Genomic DNA, 25,174 nt, shown 5'->3' on the forward strand with positions numbered 1-25,174 from the left:
AATAGACCAATGTAATGAGAGATCTTTAGGGAAGAAATTGGGCGCCACTAGATAAAACAAACATAAAACCAGGTCAGTTTAGGCCCACCAAACTGAACCCATACAGGTCAGACATGCTCAAAGGGGAAAACATCTCAGAGGATCTCAGGAATAGAGTCATGATGATGCACATTTGTCTGGGGACAGCTATACATTCATATAAAAAAGTTTGAGCTCCATCGGCCCACCGTGAGGCAAATCATCTACAAATGGAGAGCTTTAAGAGTGACTTAACATCTGCCTAGAAGTGGACTTCCTTCAGAAATATCCTCAAGCGCCACAAGAAAAGGGATTTTTCAGGTAAAAGCCAACCCACACATTACATCTGGAGATCTTGAATTGATAAACAAACATCTGTTATTTCATATAAAAATACTGGTATTGAAATTTTTTTATTAATAATGGTTAAAATAAATAAAATTCCAAAAGGCTCAAGGGGTTCACAAACTTTCACACAGCACTGTATAGTAAGCCTGGAGCCTCCCGTGCCCCTGGAACTCTGCTGCCCATAGGGTTTAGCCCTGTTGGTAATGCAGCTGTCCTGCAGCGCCTTCACAGTGAGGTGTGCAGATCTATCCCTTGCCCTGAAAATGTTTTGATCGAGACTTCATCAATTCCTCTGCCTAAAGTGATCACGACACTAGTATTCAGGCTGATGCACCAAATAAATCAAGAAGAGCTACATCCCTTTTTGTTGTGTGTTTTTATGCAATACAGCTTCTGTTATTTTGGTGACTTTTCTTCCCCACTGTGACCCAGCACAGCCAATACTGCTGACAAAGAAGCGTAATCGGCTTTGCTCGGTCTGTTTTGGCAAGCACACTATGTACAATATCTGCCAGCTTGGCCAACCACAGAGACTCTCATCATCTCACCAGTTTGCCTGTTGAGAATGATGCTTTTTCATCATTCTCTGATATAACAGACTTAACTCATCGGGCTAATACCTGTTATCCATGAGCCACATGGGGCTTGCACTGTTAGCGGCCTCTAAAGCCAGTAGCAACTATTCCTCCAGAACTGGACATGGATTGTGTATGTTTACACTGATGCATTATAATGAACATGAATAAACTGTGTAGTGTAATTGAACACTTCAACATTATGTGCTTCCCCAACCCCAAGGTTTAAGTCTATATTTAAACCTGTTTTCAGGGGCTTAATGTCAGTCACATTGCATTTCAGGATTACTAACAGCAGCCCCATACCATATATATAAATACATATTAATGCGCCTTAATGAGCTTAACCTGTTTATTACAACCTACTTTCAAGGAACATCCCCTCTGTTGTTGTTATGCAGAAGGTTCTTAAAGATGACTTTGAATGCTTTTCAGAAGATATTCAATTACATACTAACATTGTACATGGAGTTCTGATCCCTTTTTTCCTTCCTCTGACAGGATAAAGCTTTACTATTATGGTAATGGCCATAAAAGAGGCATAAAGGCTAACACGTAAAAAGACAGATGCATTATGTATAAAGTTTGTAAGAAGAGACGCACCTGACTGTAGCGCTGCAGTCGTCTTCCCTGTGTGATTGTACCAGGAGGATGAACAGAAATATGAATGATCCAGCTGATCTACTTAGCATCTGTTCCCTCCTGTCCTCTGCATCATGTGAGCATACACAATCCTCTTGTTTGAGAAGCAAGTAAGCAGGTCAAGTTACTCTCAGAGCTATTGTAGTGAGTTAAGCATTGCATTGTGTAACATAAGAGGCTCAGAACATCTGTTTTTTTGTCGAAAGTGGGATCTTAAAGAAATTAGGAAGAATAAACATACTTATAAAATGTTGTTTAATAATCATATATTTGATACAGTTGACATCCACTATGATAAATCAATTTCATACCAAATTAGGGGGATACAATAATAAAACACTGTGACAGCAGATAGTACTGTCAGGCCCGTAGCTGGGGTTTTAAAAATTGGGATTAAATTATTTCAGTGCAACCTCACCTGTCTTACACTAGCCACAAAAATAACTCTTATTATATTTAACTGCTAAATTAAAATTTTGGCCAATTTTATTTCCCATATGCTGCCTAAATGCACTTTCACATAATGCAAGGAATAGATTTTTAGCAAATAAATACCAAAAATACTGTTATTTTATGGTATGTTTCACGCCCAAAATAGTCCAATTTAAAGGTGTGCTTTGACGTTTTAGGAAATATGTTTCACTTTCAGATGAAACATTCGACATCCTTAACTTGTCAGTGCAGCAAATATGAAGATACTGTCCAGCCAACTTAGCATAAGAGACTGGGATCGGAAAAACATCTAGCCTGGCTCTGTCAAAAAGGAACACAATCTTTCTACTAGCACCTATAAGCTCAATAATTACCACATCAAATCCTGTTTGTTTAAAAAGTACATGTTGCAGTTTAAATGCTGGGTTATGCACCAGACTATGTCTTTGTGCTAAGCTAAAGCTAACCAAGCTCACTGTTATATTATGGTTAGAGACACGAGAGTGGGATCAATCTTCTCAACAAGAAATCAAATTCCCCACTATGTCAAAACTAAACTATTAGTTTAAAAATATTGGCACTAAAATACAACTGTACCTGGCTTAGTATAAGTCAACATGTAAAAATATGTGTTAAATGGTAGAATACTTTTCCTCAAAACATTAAAACTCCCAAATTTACCTGGACAGTGTGGGTAACCAAAGTGGTATCTCGGCCCTGAGTACTGGAAGGTTAGAAAGGCATTTTATTCAAGATATCAAATGAGGCTGTATTCTTTGCATTTTCAAATGAACACTGATACATTATAGAGAACTTTGGCTTAAGTCAGACCAGACATATGAGATGAACCGTATCTGCAGAAGGGCAGGTTGAAATTCTCACATTTGTCCACCAGAGGGAGGAAGTGGATTTTAAAAAAGTCCCTTGGACCTCTTGTCAGTCCACATCTGCTTTAAAAAGACCTCCATCATAACAAAGGTCTCCTTCTTTGGCACGGTTAAGTGAAATGGTGGGGGTTGTTCAGAGCTTAAACCATTGTAAGACCAAATCAATGCGGCGCTACATTCTCTCACATCATTCATTAAGACAGCAGTGCAGCATTATACTGTAGAGCCCTAATGGTAAGCACAAACATTACAAATGACACGATTAAGGCCCGATTAAAGGAAGTCTCTCTCTTCAGTCATGTTTTCTTACATGACGGAGCAACACTGACAGGTCTTGCGCTTGGTAGGGCCTTCTCCCTCTGCTTGAATGGGTGAGGATGAACTCTGCGGCCCGTTGTCACCTCCCTCCGCCTGGACCTTAACTCCTCCTGATCCATTTCCTTCCAGGGGCACATCCTGAAACACCTCTTCCTCTTTGAACTCCTTCCCTGCCTGAGTTGAATCAGCAGCAGCAGCGGGCGTTTCAGGAGCCAAGACGTGCTCTTCTCCTTCCTCGGTGATCATCACTCGTTCCACGGTGAGCATGCCTCCGTTCTCCTCCGGGCCGTCACCCTGGTCGGCGGAAGCGTCGGCGTATCCCAGGAACAAGAGAGTGACAGGGCCTTCTGCTTCCTCCGCCTTTTGATCCTCCACGTTAAAAACTTCTTCTGCAGCGACGTCACGACCCACCACTACGCTTCTTTCCTCTTCCTTGTACTCTGTGTCGTTTACCCCCACGCTCACGGCGCAGTCTTCTATCCCCAACTCGGCATCCGAGTCGTAGCTTCTCAAAATGTCTGACTGCATAGTGTCGTCTTCTTGATGGGTTGAAAAAGACAAGACGTTTGTTGCCTCTGGGGCTCCGATGGAATCGACAATCTCTATCTTTGTCTCGGTGTTGCTTGGCGTGACGGTGGTCTCATCCAGCAGCACTCTCATCCCAACCCCGTCGATGGCGCTTAAGATCTGCCCGAGCTCTTCGGTCGAGGGTTGATCTCCCTCCCCGCCGCCGAAAGCGTGGATACTCTTCCGGCCGTCGTCAAAGATAGCGGTGGCCATCTGAGCCCCGGCCGGAGTGGACACGGGGGCAACTGACCGGATGACGGTGGCACCAGTCTTTGGGTCTCTCTCGACCTGAACTGCCACCGTTCCCAGGACTGCAATAAAGAGAGACAGAAAGAACCTAATTTAAATTGAGAACAAAACATCAACTCTAAAAGTTAAAAGGTGGAGTAGTCTTCAATTCTGGAGAAGGCATGTTGTCAAAATCACTTTCTCCTCAAAATCGGTGAATGTCTCCTCCTCAAGATCCGCTACCTGTGTGTGCACTGAAAAAAAATCTGGTGTTAAAACACACCTGTAAAGTGGTATGTTAACAAAAGGGGGACAACTGAAGCTAGCATCATACCAGTTTACAGAGCGTAGGCTGTGTATTAACACCAGTTTTTCTTTTCAGCGCACACCCAGTCAGACAGGTAGCGGATCGTGAGGAGATATTCACTGGTTTGACATAAAGTGATTGTGTTATAACAAATATATTACAGATGCATATTTAAATGCTTTGAGTGATTTTTCAGTCAAGGACAGGTCCTTGTTCTGATCAAAATGTCCTTCAATGTAACACGCGCCTGGGTGTTATTAAAAAGGTGTACGGTACAAAGGGTTAGTGCCAGGTCAGAGCTGTTTGTAACTAATGTGAGCTGGCACAACACACAAACACTATAAGCCCAACACAGCATCTTTTTATTCCATACAGCCCTTCAGCGGCATTAAATATTCACAAACAGAAATAACAATGTGGGCTAAATATAACGTGGTTCTCAGTCCCATCGTTAAGTCTTACCTCCAGGGCCGAGCCACATTAAATAAAGGGGTCATAGTCTAATGCACAAAACGGATGCTATTCTGTAGCCTAAATGCCTGTTTATCAAGTATTTGAATCTTTTTTCAACAGTAAAACATTGTGCGTCTCTTCCAGCACTTGTAAGTCACATAACAACAAAGGGCTACAGTCAAGACAAACCCTTTAGAAACTCAAAGTATGTCAGTAAAGAGGAGCTCATTTCACTTCAGGGATTTTGAACAACCACATTTGAGGCAAAAATACTGAAGACATCTGTAACCTCTGTATTCTTAGTGATAGCTACAGCCATGTAATTATTATTTACTCAGCAATAAGTTGAAGCATAGCGTACTACTGGGCCTCACCTGATCGTCCATCCAGCCCACTTTCATGAAACATTCTTTGTGCCATTTCTATGGAGAAGTGATCCTCAGCCTCGTAATTCACTGAAAATGAAAATATACACGTTTTACTGAATATATTAATCAAACTAAAATTGAAATGCATTTGTGTAGATATATTAGTAAATGCAGGTTATCATCAGTGCTGTTATGACTTGTGTAATTATTTTGTTTAAACTGTTACACCTAAAAGAAGAAATTCAAGGTTTACTTAATAACAGCACCCCTTTGTTCGTGTTCTCCAGGGGGTATGGATGGATTTTTGGTTCCTTCACTTTCGAGTCAAAATTTAAATGTAAATGGAGAATTTTTAAAGAACAGATGTCCTAAAAGCGCTGATAGTACAAACCCAATATTATGTGGGTATGTTAAAAAAAGGGGGAAAACTCCCCCCGCATGTGTCAACGATTATATGGCTTTGTGACCAAGTGTGTATCTGTTACACCAAAGACGGTTTACCATAAAATAATATGGCCAAGATTGTGTTTTAAATCTGACATCTCTAAAGCCATATCACCTCCTCAAAAGGGTGAAATATTTGAGAAAGGATGCTGTGTGAACTTATCAAGGCTTACCTGTATTTACTGAAGATAGCAATAGCAACCAGAAGTAAAAAAAAAAACACAATCAGAAAGAGAAGAAATGGGAAAATGGACGCTGTGTATAACATCAGTAGGAAATGACAGAAATACAGATTGAGTTTCCTGAAATGTTTCTACAGGTTCAACATTGTTCCCACAATGATGTCAACAAACTGTTTCATCCTTTTTAATTCAAACAACATCTGCAGTTTCATTATCTGCAGTTTATCCTTCCTACAAAAAGGGAGAACGCAAATTCCAGTTTGAATTCAGAGAGCTATTTCAAAGCCTGTTTTTCTGGAGCTTTGGTTGTGCTGACATGGCTTTCACATCAACCTAATTCTAACTTTTAACATTCTTTGAATAAAGTTTTGGAGGTAGGAATGGCCAATAGTACTCTGCTCTCTCATTGACTGAACTATCCATGATGTATTGAATGCTTTCTGCCTTATGCGAGGGCCAGCTGTTGTGTTACTTTCACACCCTGCTCACTTGTGTTTCCCTCCATACTTCACTGGGCGTGGGGATAATCTTTGGCCCTAATGGTGGCGTTGCTGTTGAACAGAATGAGTCACATGCAGGCAGCGTAACGTTGTCACAGTCAGTGAGTATTAGAGCTGATTCTCTGGCCGTGGTTCCATTCTGTCACCCTGATTTAAATGACTTTTATTTCATGCAAAGAGCTTAGTTATGGTAAATTATCGTCTGTCGAGAGAGAATAGATTGTAGGCGGGCAAAGTCGCGAGAGTGACAAAGAAGAGATAGCAGCTGATAGTAAGCTGATGACGATTACGGCACAGCTGACGTCTTACCTTGGGCGTCCTCGTCAGTGCCGGCCTGTGGGTAAAGAAAACAGACAATTCTAAGTGCTCTTCCGTGGTCACACACTTAAGACAAGACACCGAGAGGCTGTCTACTTTAAACACATGCCACCAACTCTTTCTGGAGCCCTCCCCAACATGTGCCCTCCCTGCCAGAAATATTTCACAGTCATCATCAGCGAAGTGTTGCACCAAGATTAGCCCCATCATGCTAAGAGGAGCTGAGGTTCATGCCAGTGAGCTAAATTTGGGCTGTACAGTCAAATCGAAACATTTGCTGGAGTTAAATGTTCATATTCACGTGATACATTTTCTTTAAGAAAGTAGAAAAAAGGAAAGCTGCAATATATGATAAATGTAGGCTAATGTATTTACAGGATACAGCCAGGTTACAGTGAAAAGATTCACCGCAAAAATACAGAAACATACACATTTATGATATGCAGGGAAACAAGCAGGACATCTGTTGTGCTGCTTGGATTTAGTAATGCAGCGATAAATCCTTACGTGTTAGCACTCTTCTGTATTTCTTATTCATGATACATAATTTGAAGCCCTCACATCCCACTTGTACACTGGTAGACTAGTAAATTATTTTGTGGTTGCAGTAAGATAAATGTATTATCTTAACTGCTTACTATGCGGCAAGAGGCCAAACTGAATCCCATTTGCATAACCTGACCCTTATTTTATATTCATTGATTTAAAAAAAAAAAAAAAAAAAAAAAAAAAATCAGTCTTTCAGGAGAATTTGGCAAGACATGCTGCTTGGTTTGCTAACTCACTGTACCACAGCTTCTCATATAATAGTGTATACTGGGGACATTTATATCTTTTAAAATTTCAGACCTTTGCTAGAAAACCTAGTTGTTGGATAGATCAAATTCTGCTCAGCATGAGGTGAATTTCTTGCATATTCAAGGCTGTGAGTGTGTGTGTGTGTGTGTATGTATGTATTGTTCTCCAGAAACATTTGCCATCTCACCTGACCTGATAGTTTGTCCTAGCTGTGTCTGTAAAGCTGACGGATTGTTTGTCTGTTTCTTGGAAGGCCTGTTGGTCTTCTCTGGCATCAGCTGCCTCCTCCTCGGGCGTCTTTTGACTTTTGGTTTGACGCATATGTAAAACACACACACACACACACACACACACACACACACACACACACACACACACACACACACACACACACACACACACACACACACACACACACACACACACACACACACACACACACACACACACACACACACACACACACACACACACACACACACACACACACACACACACACACACACACACACACACACAGGGACCAAGAAAAAAGAGATACTGTGAGTTGTGTGTGTCTATGTCCTACATTTCAATCCATAACATCATCTATCACATGGCTGCCTTCTATCTGATGCCACCACGGTCAATATAGAAGTGTATCTGAGACAAATTATACCAATCTCTCTGCTTCATGGCAAATATTTCCATCTTCAGACATGGACATGTGAACCTTGCACTAACCCACCTGACATTGAACAAAATGTAAATTGCTACTCAATGAAGCCGTTAAAAATGTGTCTCACTCACGCTGCTGTGTGCTCGTCCTCCTGGGGCCTTAAGCTGTTGAGTGAAGAAGGAACTGGAGCTGGAGCTGCTTCACTGAGCCACTGCTCCCTCAAGCACTTTCTCTGGAAGAGGACATGAGAGAGGAGGGAGGGGGGGGGGGGGGGAGAAAGATCAAGTAAAGCCCTAACCGAAGATCAAGAAAGGGAGATACAGACATGAAAGGAAAAACGTGTAAATGTTTGGCGATTTTATCTGAGGTCAACCGTTATCATCTAGTGGCCTTTGAGCTTTTTAAATCCTCAGCCCCTCTCTCTCTTTTGCTGGCTAAACCCAGCCCTCCTTAGTTACTGTTGCTATGCCAGTGAACCTCATTGCTTGCAAAGGGCAGGCTACATATGCATTTTATTATAACAACAGTTTCAGGTTCACCGTCAACATTTTAAATAATCTTTGAGACAATGGGTCCTAGATTTCAGACAGTTAGACAAAAGCCGACCTCTCGTCTTTGTTGGATAAATGAATAAACTGATACTAGCACTTGGGATTTCATCAGCTGTAGCTTGCCAGGCATCGTAGAATAACAGAAACTGCATCGCTCTTGTATTGCAGTGTAGAGCTGGTTATTACTAGCTTCATATAGAAAGTATAGTAAGGAAAATGTTAAGAACGGACTCGGTTATTTCATTACTAACATACCTTTGTATTTTCAAATGTGTTTGTTCACGTTCAACAGCGCAGAAGAAAATGTTTTCACCTGATGACTACATTGTGTTTGGTTTTGGAACGATACAAAGGATACATCTTACCACAGCTTCTCCAAGCACGAGGAGAAAGCCAAAGGTTGACAGACCTGCTGTGCCTTACAGTAACTAAGCTATGATTGGACGATGGCTTTTCAGGGGCGTAGCGACAATTCTGGTACACCATATTCCACAACAGAAAACATAGACGGAACCCAAACAAACACAAAGCACGCCAAGCCTTCTGCCTGTGTGGACACAGAACAGACGCGGTCATTCAGGAGCTCAAGACCCACAGCCAGCCCCCTAGCAGAGGCCCTCTGACATCTTGGCTCCTCTAACTGAGCGAAAGAGACCTGTGGTGCTGCCATTTTGGATCTTGCTGAGGATGAGCAAGGCCAGCAGCAGGCCACTGTTGTTTGAGGGTGACAGTGAAAAGGTGTCACAGTTCTGTGCCACAGCCCCGAGCCCTGGAGTTAACATACAGTCTGTCACTCATGCCCGGCTTTGGCGTAAGCCGCGGTGACAACCTGAAACCTGACGATGCCTTTTTATTTGAAAACACCCTCTGGGGGAGACCAGGAGAAAACAAACAGAAAGAAGGTGCAATAGAGATGATGCTGCGAATGCCATCATCTCCTTTGGGTTTACGTACCAGAAAGTGACACATTCTCCCGCACATTTATCTGTCACAAAATTGAAAGAGTCGTTGTATCTTTGGGTTCAACTCATTCAACCGCAGTAGGGATGGTGTGTCCCTGCCGCTAGCAATGCACTTGCCCTGAGGCAACGGGTGGTTTGGAAAAAGCATGAATGTGTTTGTGTGGGTGGGAGTCTTTTACAGTGCACATTTACAGCACTGGGCTACAATAATAATGTAGGTCATTATGTGTTGTTTATTTTCCAAAGAGCACGTCCTGCAGGGAACAGTGCAGCAGTTAATGTGATGCATAACCACTCAGTGCAAAGCATCCCCAACCCATATCATATTAATGTCCCTTTTCTTCTTTTCTGTCAGCACCACTTCCCCTCGTTCAGTTTTTCTCACTTAACATCGCCTTATTATTTTCAACACTGGAACAGCCACAGTTCTAGTTTATTTCCAACTCGTATCAATTTAGTAACGATGGATCCCCGCGTCACGAGAAGAACACCAGTGAGCTTTCTGCACATTAAATGCAACATGTAGCTGAAAACAACTTGCTCGTGTGTGTGGCTGGGAGTAAATCAGAGCCATAATGAAGTACCAAGTGAAGACACCCAGAGCTAGGCGTCGGCAAGCGAGCAGCTCAGCTCGTTATGGCAACAGTCATCATAGGACATGACGTGGTGACGTGAGGGTGGGACGCACCAGTGGTCAACTTTTAACACAAAGCAGCTGGAAAGGAGGGAAAACAATGAAAAACAAAACAGGTGGATCCCAGGCCTCAGTTTTGACGGCTTTCACCCACAAAAAAGAGACTCTTTACCTTGACATTTTGAGGTAAAATGCTTATTTGCTTAATGTGTACTGCTCTCACGTCAATACAGTAAATATTAAAACCATTTAGCATTGAACAAAATTTCTGTGTTTTAATTTGTGTGTATAATTTTATGCTGATGAGAACTGCCTTCTGGCGGCAGCTTCACATTAACCATAGCCACCCTTTTGACCTTCTCATCAAACTCTTAGCGAAGTGTGTCAAATTCCCCTAAATTAAACCCATAATGTGTTGTGAACAGGTCAAGCGATTCAACTTATTTTTTCCAAAACGTAGAACTATTTTTCCAAATATTTTGGAGTATAGCCTCCAGAGAACAGTGTCATTTAAAATCACCTTATTCTGGGCCGTCTTCAACCACTCCTCCTCTGCTTCCTGCCTCAGCCTCTTCTCTTCTTCCTGCTGTCTACGCCTCTCCTGGTGACAATGGAGCACAAGCAGAATGAAACCTCTGCAATCCTGTCAGGTGGTTAAGAATGGCAAGAGTTTATTGAGCCAGTGAAAGAAACCTTGTAACACAGCTGGTAAAAAAAAATCAGTTGTATCCCCACACAGTCTGAAGATGAACTTGTATTTTGTCTTATGTGTTAAGTTGTAACTGTAACCGTGCACTGCAGTCCATATTGACCAGGTCTCTCTTAATGAGACTAACCTGGCTAAATACAGGTTATAATAATGTGTACCCAATCCCAGCTGTCCTCACTTATCTACCAGCTAGCAAAGAACATGTAAAACACTATCGAAAGTGCCACTGTCTGTGCTGCCTTTAGTCTGTTGCACACAAAAGAAGAAAAGTTTTGTAATTTTTCCAGGATTGTTGTAACTTACCCCTTACATGTAAGGACTCTTCCTGTAAAGTCCCCTCTCAACCGTACATTTGAACCATTCCCAAAAAATGTAGGTAATGTGAGCTGAGAAACAACTGCAGCGGCTCTATTTCTTCCACTAACAACACACACAACTTGCTCCAAGCACTCTGTGCTAATAGTGGTGGGTTACACCCGCTGTTTTCCTTTTTTTTTAAATAAAATCATTTGGAAACACCCCTTTTGCGGTCATGGTCCCTTGAGATAAGGACTTCTTCTGTGTGAAAGCAGAGTTCTGAGAGAGAGAGGAGGGGCTGTGGGTTCAGAGTGCAGGGATGCAGAGGGAAATAGTTCAGTGACACAGCACACTGTATGCAAGCTGATGCTGTATCTGTACTGTTCATGGAAGCTGTAAACAGACAACGAGGTCCACTGCAGGCCTTTGCTGTCTCTGGTGAAGTGAGTCACTTGTGTTTTGGGCAGATTTTTTACATATGAGAGGTCAACCAGACTCCACTCACACCCTCCAACCATTCATTTCACAGATCAGTGATGGCCACCAATGTTCTCTGCATACACACTTCAGGCAGTGCAGATCAAGTGAGAGCACTGCGCCAAAGCGACACGAGACGAAGTTGATGGGGTAGGAATATTTGGCATGAGGTGGAAGTTCAAGTTTGTTTAAGGAAGAATGAATTGGACAGTAAAAGAGCATAAATAAAAATAGAAATTCTCACCGCTATGGCTTGCAGCCTTTGATGGTAGTTCTCTGACTCATCCATGACGGGCCTTTAAAAAAAGAATAGAATAGAAATTAGCAACAAGATACACTAAAATTAATTATTTTCAAAATTGTATAATTGTAGTTGCGTGTCTCTGTGACTCTGCAACTATTTGTTTGACATTGAGCTGTGATTGCATTGCTCTAGAGACAGTAGTGTTGGTCTGGTGCTTGGTCCGTCCAACACTTTGGTCCAGACTATAAAATCTCAACAAGTTTTGGACGGATTGCAATGAAACATTTACATGTCCCAGAGGATGACACTGTCTTTGGTGATCCTTGACTTTTCTTATAGTGCCATTAGGTCACCATTATGCTTTCAGTGAAATGTCTTGACAAGATTGGATGGACCATCATGAAATACAGGATTTACACTACAGATTAAGCGGTTAATCTACTAAAAATTTGGGCGTATAAAAACAAAAAGGATTTGGGGGGGCGCCCTTAGCTCAGTTGGTAGGGCGTCCCCCCCCATGGGCCTTGGCCAGCAGCGGACCCGGGTTCAATTCCAGCCCGCGGTCGTTCTCTGCATGTCACTCCCCTCTCTGCCCCATTTCAACTCTGTCTCTACACTATCAATAAAGCATAAAAAAAAGGATTTCACCCACAAAAAAAGTTCAAGCTGATCTACTTAAGTTTGTTGTGATTGTGTCTATATTTAATACATTTGAAACTGGTGTTAAACTGTTGCACACGGATGATGAGGACACATAAAAAGGACAACGGATAAAGTTTTTTTTTCTGTTTGGATTGACAGAAACACAAATTATCCAACATATCGCCCATCCAGTAATGCTATTCTGGAGCTTTTGGATCAGTTAAGGGCTTTATTTGTAGCCACTCACAAGAAACGGTCACACAATACCTGCCCGTGCCAAAAGGCATTTCCTCGCGTCTGGGTCATTCCAGCGCAATGAGCACACTGTAACTATTTCTGCTGGCGTCTCCCACAGTAGTTAGTCTACTGTCCCGAGTCCTTAATGTTATGTCACGCAGGATGGTCAGGTGCGCACTCGGGACGCAAATAATGAAGCCAAACAGGGCTTTTTTACGCATTGCTGTTTCCAGCAGGAGTGACTGTACTCATGTGCAACCTGTTTTATTTGCCAAAGCTTTTTTTATAAGATATATTCTTTTGTTCTTCTTCTAATGTCCTGCCATATTCTCTTAATTTCACCATTCCTTGTTGTTTTCCCCACAGCATTTATTTTCTCACAGATACTCTCCCATATTGGATATTTTGTTGTTGTCATTTTAATATTAATTGTCCGTAGCTCAACAGTGCGTGTGTTCCTCTTCCGATCAACACCTCTAATTCCATGGCATTACATATCTCTTAGCGCTTGCTGTCACTCTGCTCTCCATCAAAACACGGAAACCAGTAACACTCGCTAAACCCTCATTTGGATCTACTTCCTATAACTTGTTTGCACCCGTTTGTCTTCGCACATTTACTCTTAGTTGATCACACGCAGAAAGCCCACAAACCAAAACGTGACTTTTTTTTTAGAATGCTTACTCACGGTACCACTTGTTTATTTCTTAATAGATCAACCCCTAAATATAGTAGGCTAACTTTGCTGATTCCTTAACCCTCCATCTTGCGCAATCATCAGATTGTAATGGTCCAACACTCCATGACAAAATACCTGCAAAACATCAACATACCCATCAGCCTCAGCTGTGCATTTCTCTCAAGTGTTTATTTTTTAATGCTAACATGCTAAACTAAAACAATGAGCACGGTAAACATATAAAGAACCTAGTAATCACTAATCAGCATGCTATCATTGTTGCAGTGAGCATGTTGACAATGTGCAAACATATTGCTTCACAGAACAGGGAGACAAGCAGGAGACATTCTTGGTTTTATTGTCAACAAATCCAATGAAAACACCAAAACCAACAATGTCACAATCAGACCTAAAACACACATTTGTTCCCTGTTACTAAAGATGTTAATAATATTAAAGTACAGTTTACAGTTTTTGAAGTAATGAGTGCACATGTTTAGGGACTATATTCATCTGCGGATTAATACACACTTGGGACTCTGGATTGAGTCAAAATAAACAACCGAGTGAGTGTTCATGTGACTGACAGAACATGTCACCCGTGTGAAAGTTTGGTTTCTTGATGTGTTTTAAAAGATTTTTGGTGAATCATTTATAAGGGATTTGGCTTTAAAGGCAGGAATGAATTCACTGTTTGGTGTTGGCATTCTGGTTGACTGTAAGAAAAATCGCAAACATTTTTTTAGCTTTATGTTTTATGGATGAGACCAGGTGTGTCACCCTGCTCTCCATAAAGACTTGAGTTGTACTGTAACTACATAGATATTGATCAGCTCATACTCCTGAGTCCTGACTCAAAGATCATGATGCCCAAGCCCTTACCAAGACCAGGTTCACACAGTCTCAGTGTGGGAGGGAGTGGAGCCTTTAGTGTGACACGGTGGATAGATCTTTAGATAGCTCGCATTCCTCACACATTTAATTTGCTCTCACTTTCTTAAAGCAGTCCAGGCTGTAAATGTACTTGAACTCCACCTACTGAATTCCTGTTTTAGCGCCTCTAACCCTGTCTTTGCTTAATGATTTCAAGGACTCACCCAAAATAATTGAATTACTGTACAACACACATTTTGGGGCAGCAGGATCAATGTAAAAGGTAAATAGAATGAAAAAAAAAATTAAATAAAAAAGTATTGTGTGAGTGATGAGGGCAATAATAAAAAATATAAAAAAAAATGATATATGATCATATTAAATGCGGTGCACATAATGAATTGTAACCAAGCAATTTTTTAACTGTGATGCTATATATATGATTTGAATATCTCCATAGACATGAGGATATGCACTTCCTACGCGGACGCTACATCAAAGCGTCCCTCTGCAAAGGGCTGTCTCTTTGAAGTCACTCACCAGGCTCATAAACCCTTTGAGATGTATTATAATATACCCAGGGGCGGGCCGTCCATTGAGGCAAACCAGGCAATTGCCTGGAGCCCCGGGGCCCCATAAGCCCCTTTGGGGCCCCCAAAATGCCCTCTTTATATTTTGCCCCATATTTATTGTTTTTTATAAAAAATCTCTTCACAATAGTATCATCGGGATGTCTAATTACTCGCGTTTTGACGGCCTTTCTGCCAACCGTGCACCCCCCTTCAGTCTGCACTACATGGACTATTCCATTACACATTACGCTCATGACACTGCACGTTCACGCGTAAATCCAAAAAAGTAAATAGCGGGAGAAGAGAGAGACGAGATAACCTACCTATACCAAAATGAAGCGAACATACGAGAGCGGGTCACAAAACAAACAGAAGAAGGACCAAAGTCAGGACTTAATATCAAAGCTGCCGAAGCTATTAAGCTTTTTTACAGCACCCAGCGCGGTGGCAGCGGGACCTTAGACGGAAGAACAGCTGTCTACATCATAAACCGGTAACGTTCCAGCTCCTACTGTCAATCCAACAGGTGGCTCTGGCTCAGCCAGCAGCTATGCTAATGACGTGAATGTGTGTCAACAAACTGATGGAGATAATTAATGGTGCAACGGATCACGGTTGATCCGTGGTCCATTCGGACCAACCCTCACGGTTTGGGACCCACGTGAACCGCGGATTGGATGCATATGCTAAAAAAAAAGACGCCTGTGTGTTCACGTGATCGGCGATCGTGTATTACAGAACAGTTAGTGGCGATCGGGGCCAGCCTCTAGGTCTACTGTAGGCTACTGACAAAAATCACACAACACATTGCCTGTATTTTTGTAACAATATTTAGGCCTATTAGTTTAGGCTATATTTGGCTGCTCCACTTTAAGTCAGCCCAGCCAGGCGATAGTTAAGTTTCAATTTCGTTTTCACCTCCGTGTGTAACAGCTGTTCAGAACAACAGCTGATAGGCTTGCGACAGCAGGAGTCAGTCTAAAGCCATCAATGATCAATTTAAGTAAAAAAGCAAAATAAAGCTATCTCTTCCTCCCTCTATCTGTGTATATTTCTCTCTCCCCTGCACACTTAGTCACTACTATCCATGCTTAAAGAAGGCAGGGTTATAACCTAATTTTCTTTTTTAAATATTTGAAGATTTTATTTCAAATAGGCCTAGACTCTGTGGACACAGGCTATTTTGTAATTCACTGTGTATTTAAAAAATAAAACAACACATTTAATTGAAAGCAAAGTCATATTGGTCTCTAGAATTTTATCCAGGTTAGTGGCAATCATCAACTTCCTGTCAGAGAGAAAGCTTCCTCTGCGTGGCCCCTCTGACACACTTAATGAACTAGGACTAGGCAATGGACATGTCATGGGTCAGGTTCAGTTAATGGCTCAGTTTGACCCTGTGATGTGGGATCCTCTTAGACCAATCCAAGCTAAGCCTCTGACACGTACCTGAGTAGTCTCATCCAAAATGAAAAAAAGCTAGTGACTTTTGTTCATCCCTTGTATGGAGTATCTCATAGGCCTTTCACACCAAAATTAACCAAGAGTCAGTTCCAGGCTGGTGTTGGGGTCAGTTCAAAACTGGTTACAGCCTTATCCCAGTTATGAACCGGTTGGTTTCACATCGACCGGAGACAGCCATGGAGCCGGCAAGAGAGCAACGTCATGACGTCACTGTAAACGTGTGTGTACGTCACCCGACGCCGCTTTCTTAACCAAACAGGACCCATACAGCGTATTCTCGCCGGTCAATTTGATCGCTACGTTCGGTAATTATGTTATGTTTACGTCTCGTAGTAGCGGTGTTTTTAAACATGGCGGGCATGAGGTTTTAGTTGGTCTGGTTGGTCAGGATAATCCCTCCCCCGGCCGCTGGCGCAAGCAGTTCACTTCAAACCCTGCTCAATCCTGGGGTATGAGTTGAACCGGTTTTTACGGCCCGGAGCAGGCTTTCTGGAGGTGTGAAACCAAAACACTAGCTCTAACTCCGAACTAGCCCAGAACTAGCGCCGATTTTGCGGCGGTGTGAAAGGCCTATCAGTGTGCGCGATATAAGGTACATTAGATGCAAGGGCCCCCAAATGACTGTTCGCCTGGAGCCCCAAAATGGCTAAGTTCGCCACTGAATATACCATTAATGACCGTTTGTTCGTTCAACAGAGATAATGGGATATCTGTGCTTTAGGCATCCACACGCTGCCTGATCAGTCAATGTGGTGCCCAGCCGAGGAGCGCTATAGCTCCATATCTCCATTTTCCTATGTGAACATGATATGATGGGGTTCTGGTAAATTTAGATGTTAACTGTTTATTTTTCCATTTAAAAGTGTCAGAAAAAGTAATATGTAATATCCCTGAAGATTACCTGTTTGTGATGTGTAGCTTTATTTAAAAATTAAATTAAGCTAAAAAAAAGAAAGAAAAAAAGTGATAAATGTTTGTAAAGCCACACATGATGCCACAGCATCCAATTTGAGAACACAGTTTCCCAGGGCTCAATGTTCCCAGATTTATACGGCACCAAAAGTTTTATTAACTTCATATTCATTTTTGTGAAGAAAATACAGTTGTGAAGTAAACTACACTGACATTCATGATGTTTAAAATTTACCCTATCGATTAATTTCTTTACCACTCGGTTAAGTTATGCAAAAGGAAACATCTCGACTATATCACTGTGTATTTGAATAGTAAGCCTTTTCAGTAAACCTCATACTAGGAAGTTGGCAACAAAAATATAATTCTTTTTACTTTTCTCAAAAAGGTCATCCTAGTTTTTCCACCCAACATATTATCATAAGCAGCACAATGGCTTATTGTTTACACTGGACATATAGCAGCCTTTATACTGCATTTTGTAAAACTATTTTTTTTCTTTCATACTGTACATAAGACATTTCAATTTTAATTGTATATAGTCCATTTTAGCTTATTTTTCAAATGTTGTGTACATCTTTCCTATTCATTCATGTTATCATCATATTTAAGGAGTTACAGAAGCAGCACCATGCCAATCTGTTACTTCATATCGTCACTGACAGAACTTTGTCACCAAAGGCAAAATGGATTTCGTACACAGAACAAAGCTCAGAAGAGATCACAGCAAACACGAAGATCAAGACAAATTACATCCGTGACACATGCAACAACATGCAGCGCATCCACAGGTGAGAGGTGTGCTGCGTCTCTGTGACACATGGAGGAGGAATAATCAAGAGCTGTGACTCTAGCTCTACTCAAGTTTTTTCTCTCTCTGTTTGAACATAAGAACGGCGCTCATTGAGAGGCACAAGGTCACTGACAACCCCAGGGGAACCGCTATCTCCTCATGACAGCAGCCTCTGCCGACGAATGCACAAACACACTGCCTTGGAGTGAATGAATTTGAATACGATACTGTATGTGCGGTGGGCGTATGTGTGCGCTAATCTGTCGCCGGGAGCTTATTGAGATGAGAAATGGGTGACAGCGAAGGTTGATATTTTGTTGGCAGTGTAGCCAGTGTTTCACAGACACTATAAATCTCATGGTAGCCCTGTGGCTTATGTGATGGATGCTAATCATTTGAGACCCATCGTTTCACTTTAGCTAAACACAGAGATGGTGAACCGGTTAGCTAAACAGCCTCATGACAAGGCCCGAGTAACAATGCGAGGATGAAGACGTTTGAAACGGAAAGAGCTAGAACCGGGAACAGATGTGGATTCAATTCCAGGGAGGTTCATGACCCAAGAGATATCCCCACGGTCTAAAGAGAACAGGACGTCTCTGTGCATCATGCACATGACTCCTATTTAGAGCTGCAGCCGTTCAGTGGACTGACACAGTCATTTTATGAAGTCAAATGACTCAGTTAGCAACACAAGCAAAAGCGATTTTAAAAAGGTGTAGTCAGCGATTCTGGAGGCTGCTTGATGTCAAAATCACTTTGTCAAAATCAGTGAATATCTCCTCACGATCCGATATCTGTACGTACTGTGTGGCACTGAAATAACATCAAGTTAATAAATCGCCTATATGCTCTGTAAACGGGTGTTGCAAGCTACGGTGGGCCCCTTTGTTTACACACCCGTTTACAGAGGCTAGCTGTTGCTTAAGCCTTAGTACCATCTGGGACTTGGGACACTCCACTCCGCTATTTTGCGACCCTATAAATAGATTCTGATCTCTGAGGTTACAGAACTTCCTGTTGAGTTTCCACATTTCGGTCATTTGTCCTCAACTCAACTTGACCTATGCAAGAGAGATGGCAAACGTTAGCTTGACCCCCAACCTTTAAAAGTAAAAAGTGAGACAAACACAACAATGAGTGAGCAGGAGCTGCCTATAGCTCAGCAGGTGTTGTGATGGACAGTTGGTGGACAATATTTTAACTAGGTCTTTACAATGAATGCTGCATGCGTGCGCACACTGCACACAGAAACACCTATGATATATGGGTGCAACAGATCACAGTGAATTATAAAATAGCCTGTTTCTAAATCACCTTTGACCTGAGCCTGGGGTGTGTGGGGGAACGACAATCCCTTACGCTCAACCACCACTACACCCGTGGATGTAACAACATTTTTTAATATGAAGAAGTTGACTATCGCTTTAACTGTGAAATGGCTCGTCTCAGAATGAAAAGGAAATGAATGTTGAATGTTGACTGACCGATGGCACAAGATTTTCCCTCACCGTTAAGAAAGAGGAGTCGCCTGTCAAGTAAACATAAATAATTGCTCAATATAATAAACGTGGCGTAAAAGATTGAATATTGTGTTACTTTTGCATCAAGTGACTTCACACTTTACCTTTACTCATAACAGTATTAGCCGTTGCTTTCAAGATGGATTTATGTCAAGGAACATCTTGCATCAATAGTGGTCATTCTTAGTGTGATCTATTTCTGAGCTAGAAAAACACAGGAGAAAAACATCCTATGATATTTGTACTTCAGCAAGCAAGAAATTGACCACGCAGGACAATGCGCAGAAATCCAATGCCTTCCTCACAGATCCTGCTGTCTCTCTGTCAGTGGTTCTGATTTTTACATGTACAATCTTTTACTATAGAACTGGAAGCCGTTTGAAGAGTAAAAATGTTGACGGAGGCTTCTGAGGCACAGTTCAAAGTGCTCCTCAAGCTAAAGAACACAACAGTGGGAGTTCTGCAAACACTCGGATAGGCATGGAATGTTTTTCAAGCTCAGATCTTGCATTCGGGCAGCTTTTGATGTTTACATTAACAATTGGAATAAAGGAAACTTATTAAATGCCTTCAACTCCTCCTAACGCTTAGAAGTTCTTAGAAGAGGTCAAATAAAATGTGGATATTTTGATTTCACTGCCCAGTCAATACTTACCGACTTCTCTCTTCGATACAAGACATATTTTCTGCAGGCAAAAGCAAAAGCAGACAGTTTTCAAAGCCTGTATCACTTGCAGGAGGCGCACATCTCATCTTCTCCAACCTTATCTTCTCCGAGGGGGTTCAAATTGGCCTTTTACAGCTGTCGCCTCCTTTTAACAAATGAGTCACCGTTCAGGTTGGCCCAGAAAGTGACGAGAGTGGGTGTGAAGTGTTTAAGCGTCAGTGGTACACAAGAGATGTGGTGCTGTGTGCTTCTGGATTTAAAAGTACTCCTCTCCTCAAGAAGGAAAGGGAAAGAAAAGGCAGAACAAAGGCAAATCCTCTTTTGAACAATCTTCAGAGTAAAAAAACCCAAAGGGATGGCAGTTAGGCTGAAAGGAATCATGTATTTTCTTTCTGCAAAAGAAAAAGCAAAAAAAGACTTTTGCTCTGTGTGAAACTGCGGGCACTGATTCATTTACCAATTCTATCTGAACAAGTTCAGTTAAAGTAGGGGAAAAGCCAAGATGCAGATGTTGGAGCCTCTCTGGGGACCACAGCTCCTCACTTTGTTATCACAAGTGTTCTTCCACATTCTCCTCAAACTGGAATCCCAAATATGCAGACCAGACCATGCTGTTCCAGCCTTAAAAGGGCTAAACCAATATTTCTAGAATAATCAAATGACTATATGTTATGAAAAAGGGGTCTCTTGTATTGACCCATGTAACTTTACTCTTATGGTTCACTCTCATGGGTTTGTTTATTAGCAGCATGTGGCTTGCCACTGAGTAAACATATTGGATCATTAAGCCCTTTAGTGTGACTCGTGTCTCATCCCTCTCTAGGACAGCAAGCTTTTTGCCCTGCCTTCAAGTCGCGCAAAATCGGAGCACATATAAACACTTTTGCCTTCAGATGCCACACAACAATCCTTACAAGCAGGCTGAACCCTTAAAGCAATGCACAACTACATTGTATACAATATTCTGATGTGAAATACGGTGTGCATTTCCATTTTGCCCTTCGGAACACCACACTATTAGCCTGGGAATCCAGACCTGCAGCTGGCAAATATAAATTGGTTTAGTCTGCTGGTCTGGACACAATCCATTAGAGCTCATTAACTATGCCGGAAAATTCAGAGTTGCCAATCAATTCGTACTATCTGACATGCGCGGGCCAGAGCCATATGTACGGCCGCGGTAGTAAACAACAAAGATGGCAGCGGATCACGTTGTTTGCGTTTGAAACTGCTTTGGCCTCGCACTTCACAAACGGCAAAAGTTTAATTTAAACGTTAACCCAGTGTTCGCTAAACAAACAGGGCTGTATACTTCACCTTGTTCATTGCTCCGATTGTTCGTAGTGCTATCCAATAGCGTGCAGTGGTATTTGAAATGCATGCATAGGTGCCCACCCCTTGAGTTGGGAAGGTCTTTTGATCGTGGCCAGACCCTATATCGTTCTAGATATGAGTCTGATTTCCAGGCTACTAGGGCTGGGCGATATGGACCAAATCTTATATCACGATATAGGTAATTTTATATCACGATATGGATATATATCACGATATAGTATTTTTCCTTAAAATTCAATGGATTACAATAACTGTACTGAAATTTAATCACATTAGATTATTTTCATCTTTTGCTTGGAACTTAAATTTCCATACAAAATACCACACCAGTCTGGCTTTAGTCAGTCAGCGCAAAATAAAAATGACAGCATCAACCAAAGAGCCTACACTTTCCAATTGATATCCTGCCTATATCAAAATAATGAAAGACTTGAATTTTCCTGCAGTATTTGCTCATCTTCATTTAAAAAAGCTGTCAAAATTAACTAATGAGCAAATGTCTGGTAATACTTTAACTCCAGCTTCAACACAAATAATATTTTCAAGTTTGACATGTTTTAAAGTTACATAAAACTGTCTCCAACAATAACAGCACGGGGGTGAAGACCCGAGTAGGCTAAAGATGTCATTATTAGCCAGCTAGCTCACGAGAGCTAACCCATGTAGTTTGCGGCTTAAAACAAGCCAACTCTGCGTCACGGCAACAGCACGCTGAAGCAGCAAGCAAGTTTCCTTTGCCCGATGACATTTTTGACCGTTAAAACCAGCTGCTCTGCCACCGTGAAACGGAGTTGGTTTGTTAACTGTAAAGTGACGGCGCACCGGAGCTATGGAGCTAGAGCAACAGATGAGGCTTCTTCTGTTGCGGGTAGAGAAGCTGTATTGCAGCCCAGAACTCTGTTGCAGAGCCCCCGTGTGGCGCGGCGGTGTAACTGCAGTGTAACTGTAGGGACTCGGAGGGACAGCTGCCTCCCGCTCCATCTATGCTCCCGCCACATGAACTTTTTTTCTCTGCGATATAAACGGTATGGCCAAATCTCTCCCGGTAGACACTTTCATATCGTCCACGATATGATATCGTCATATCGCCCAGCCCTACAGGCTACCACACTATGGCAATTAAAACCGATTTTCAAGCACACTTTTTTTGGCCACAACATAAAATCTTCTTAGAACGTTCTTGTGGAAAAAGTGTACGGATAGAGTCCTTACACAGAATTATCAGCATTAAATTGGAGGCTTGTTTCTGTCCAACAGTGAATGTAGGTCCAATATACCTTATATACTCCATGCAGGTAGTGAGTAAATAAACATTTGTTTATTTTTGGCAAAAATTCACTATGGGAAACTCCGATGAGAGCCGTGAGAGTGAACCATCTAACCACATCTAGAATAAAACAACAGAACATAAGTTGAACATCAGCACTGAAGAATCCGAATATTAACTCAGAAAATGTACACATGTAGTCCCATACCACCAAACTGGCACAAAAAAACAGTTCCTCAGTGGATGTCATTTTTCAGATGTCGGTAGGGGGGGAAACTGGGTGGCAGCCAGGACGTCTCACACACACACACACACACACACACACACGCGCACACACAAGCAAGTTTGTTTGTGTTTAATCGGGCCCAGTTCTAGACAGTTAGATTAGGGTGGGCCGGTATACATTTTAGGTGGGCACACTGGGCAAAGAGACTGAAGAAGCGCTCGCTGATTTTTGGCACAATATGCAAATACACTTTGAGTGTTGCTGTGTGGGAGATTTGATTCTTGCATGTTTTTTTTCCAAAATGTTTATAAATAACATATAATATACATTATATACAACATAATGTATTTATTTTTTTAGTCGCAGTATTAACTGTAGGCAGCCTGAGCTGATAGAAGAGAAAGCTTTGGGACTGGGCAACCTGGATGGTGGTAGTCCAGAGCTATATACTATACACTATATAGATATAGTCTTTCCACTATTGCCTCCGATGTCCAGCTGGGTGAAAATAGTAGCCAGCTGAGGTCACGACCCTGCCAGGGGGGTCCGCGGGTATCGCCCCCGGGATTTTTTTTTTAGCTTTTTAAAGTGAAATGCATGAATCTGGTAGCCTGGCATTCCCAGACCTGCCACTAGGCGCTGGCAAATTAAATTTGCTGCGCGTGTTGGTCTGGAGACGCTCCGTTGAAGCTTATCAAGACTACCAGAAATCTGGTATAACGTTTCAATTGGTTCTATCTAATATGGGCGCGCCAGAGCCCTTTATATGGTGCTCTGGGGAGGACGTAACCGGATGACGACAGTGACGTGCATGCGACGTCGAAGCTGTGATAGTAAACATCAAAGATGGCTGCGGATATGTTGTGTGAGTTTGAGACTGCTTTGGCCTCGACCCTTAACGAATTGGAAGACGGGACTCATAGCTTTCACTAGCAAGTAAGTGGAATGTTCTGTTTTGCCGACCGACAACGGCAAACGTTTAATTGAACAGTTTAACAGCTGTTCGCTAAACGAACGGGGCTTACGTCACTTGTGCATCGCTCTGATTGGTTGTAGTGCTATCCAACTGCGTGCAGTGGCATTTGAAATGCACGAGTAGGAGCCGCCCCTAGAGTTGGAAATTACTATTGATCGTCGCCAGACCCTCTATCGTTCAAGATATCAGGGTCAGGATTTCCAGGCTATGAATCTGGTGCACTTTGAGAGGAAAATTAAGAGGCTAAATCTGAGGAATTTTGTGTGAACAAATAATTTGGAGACACTGGGTCGGATGAATTAGAAGCTATTGAAGAAAGACACATGGATTTTCCATAGAAATATAAATTTGAAATAAAATATTATGCAGGGTCCTCTGGGATGGGCTTGGTGCTCTTTTTCTTTTACGGGACATATTTTTCTGTAATATAAAGAATTCATTTAAATGCAGTGAGAGGAACGAAGCAGAAGAACTCTGTTGTCCAGTTATCTTTTTTTCCACCGCTGAAATAGGCTATAGACTATACACAGTGCATGGGCAACTGAGGGCAGCCCCATTTTCAAATGTTTTTAAATAAACTCAATACACACTGTGCATGCCATGGACGTGAACGTGACGTGAGGGGGGGTGCCCCCTGGCAGTCGGGACTCTAAGCAACCGCTTATTTTGCTTATGCCTTGGGCCGGCTCTGCTGACCAGTGACCACTATAAGCGGGTGGGTAACTTGGAGGCTGTCCTGCCCACCCAATAATACAATTAGAAGCAATGCATGGTAATGGTATATTCTTTAGTATTATTTAATTGTCAGAATTTTATTTGACATTTTCTTGGACAGCGAATGAACAGGTCCGTCCGATAGTGGGTCTGGACTTCCACCAAAAAAAATAATTGATTGGGTGGGCGCAGCCCACATTTGGGTGGGCATGGCCCACCCTGGCTGCCGCAGGCTCTGGTTTTAATGAATGTTTCTGCAAACGCTAATCCATACATCTACGTCACCCACTTATCATGCAGGTACAAATGCCTCCTGTATCCTGGTTTTAATGTGAACAATCTGTTTTTCTCCCAGGCGTGGAGGTCCCCCTTACTGT

General features: G+C 42.1%; 1 protein-coding gene across 2 annotated transcripts; it reads right to left on the reverse strand.

The window, feature by feature from the left end:
- Positions 1-1,908: 1,908 nt before the first annotated feature.
- LOC307263152 (uncharacterized protein) lies at positions 1,909-10,770 on the reverse strand. 2 transcript variants are annotated; one of them, XM_080044220.1, is made up of 6 exons: positions 10,711-10,770; positions 8,175-8,275; positions 7,578-7,689; positions 6,579-6,603; positions 5,150-5,230; positions 1,909-4,098 (listed from the first exon to the last, which is right to left on the reverse strand). In XM_080044220.1, the coding sequence occupies exons 5-6, from the start codon at positions 5,193-5,195 to the stop codon at positions 3,209-3,211; spliced, it is 936 nt and encodes a 311-aa protein (XP_079900346.1). In that variant the 5' UTR covers positions 5,196-5,230; positions 6,579-6,603; positions 7,578-7,689; positions 8,175-8,275; positions 10,711-10,770; the 3' UTR covers positions 1,909-3,208. The 2 variants fall into 2 exon arrangements, with proteins under 2 accessions (XP_079900346.1, XP_079900345.1); XM_080044219.1 differs by lacking the exon at positions 10,711-10,770 and having other exon boundaries at positions 7,573-7,689; positions 8,175-8,199.
- Between the last annotated feature and the right edge of the window lie 14,404 nt (positions 10,771-25,174).

The sequence above is a fragment of the Ammodytes marinus genome (assembly GCF_949987685.1).
Source record: "Ammodytes marinus genome assembly, chromosome: 16".
NCBI classification, from domain to species: domain Eukaryota; kingdom Metazoa; phylum Chordata; class Actinopteri; order Uranoscopiformes; family Ammodytidae; genus Ammodytes; species Ammodytes marinus.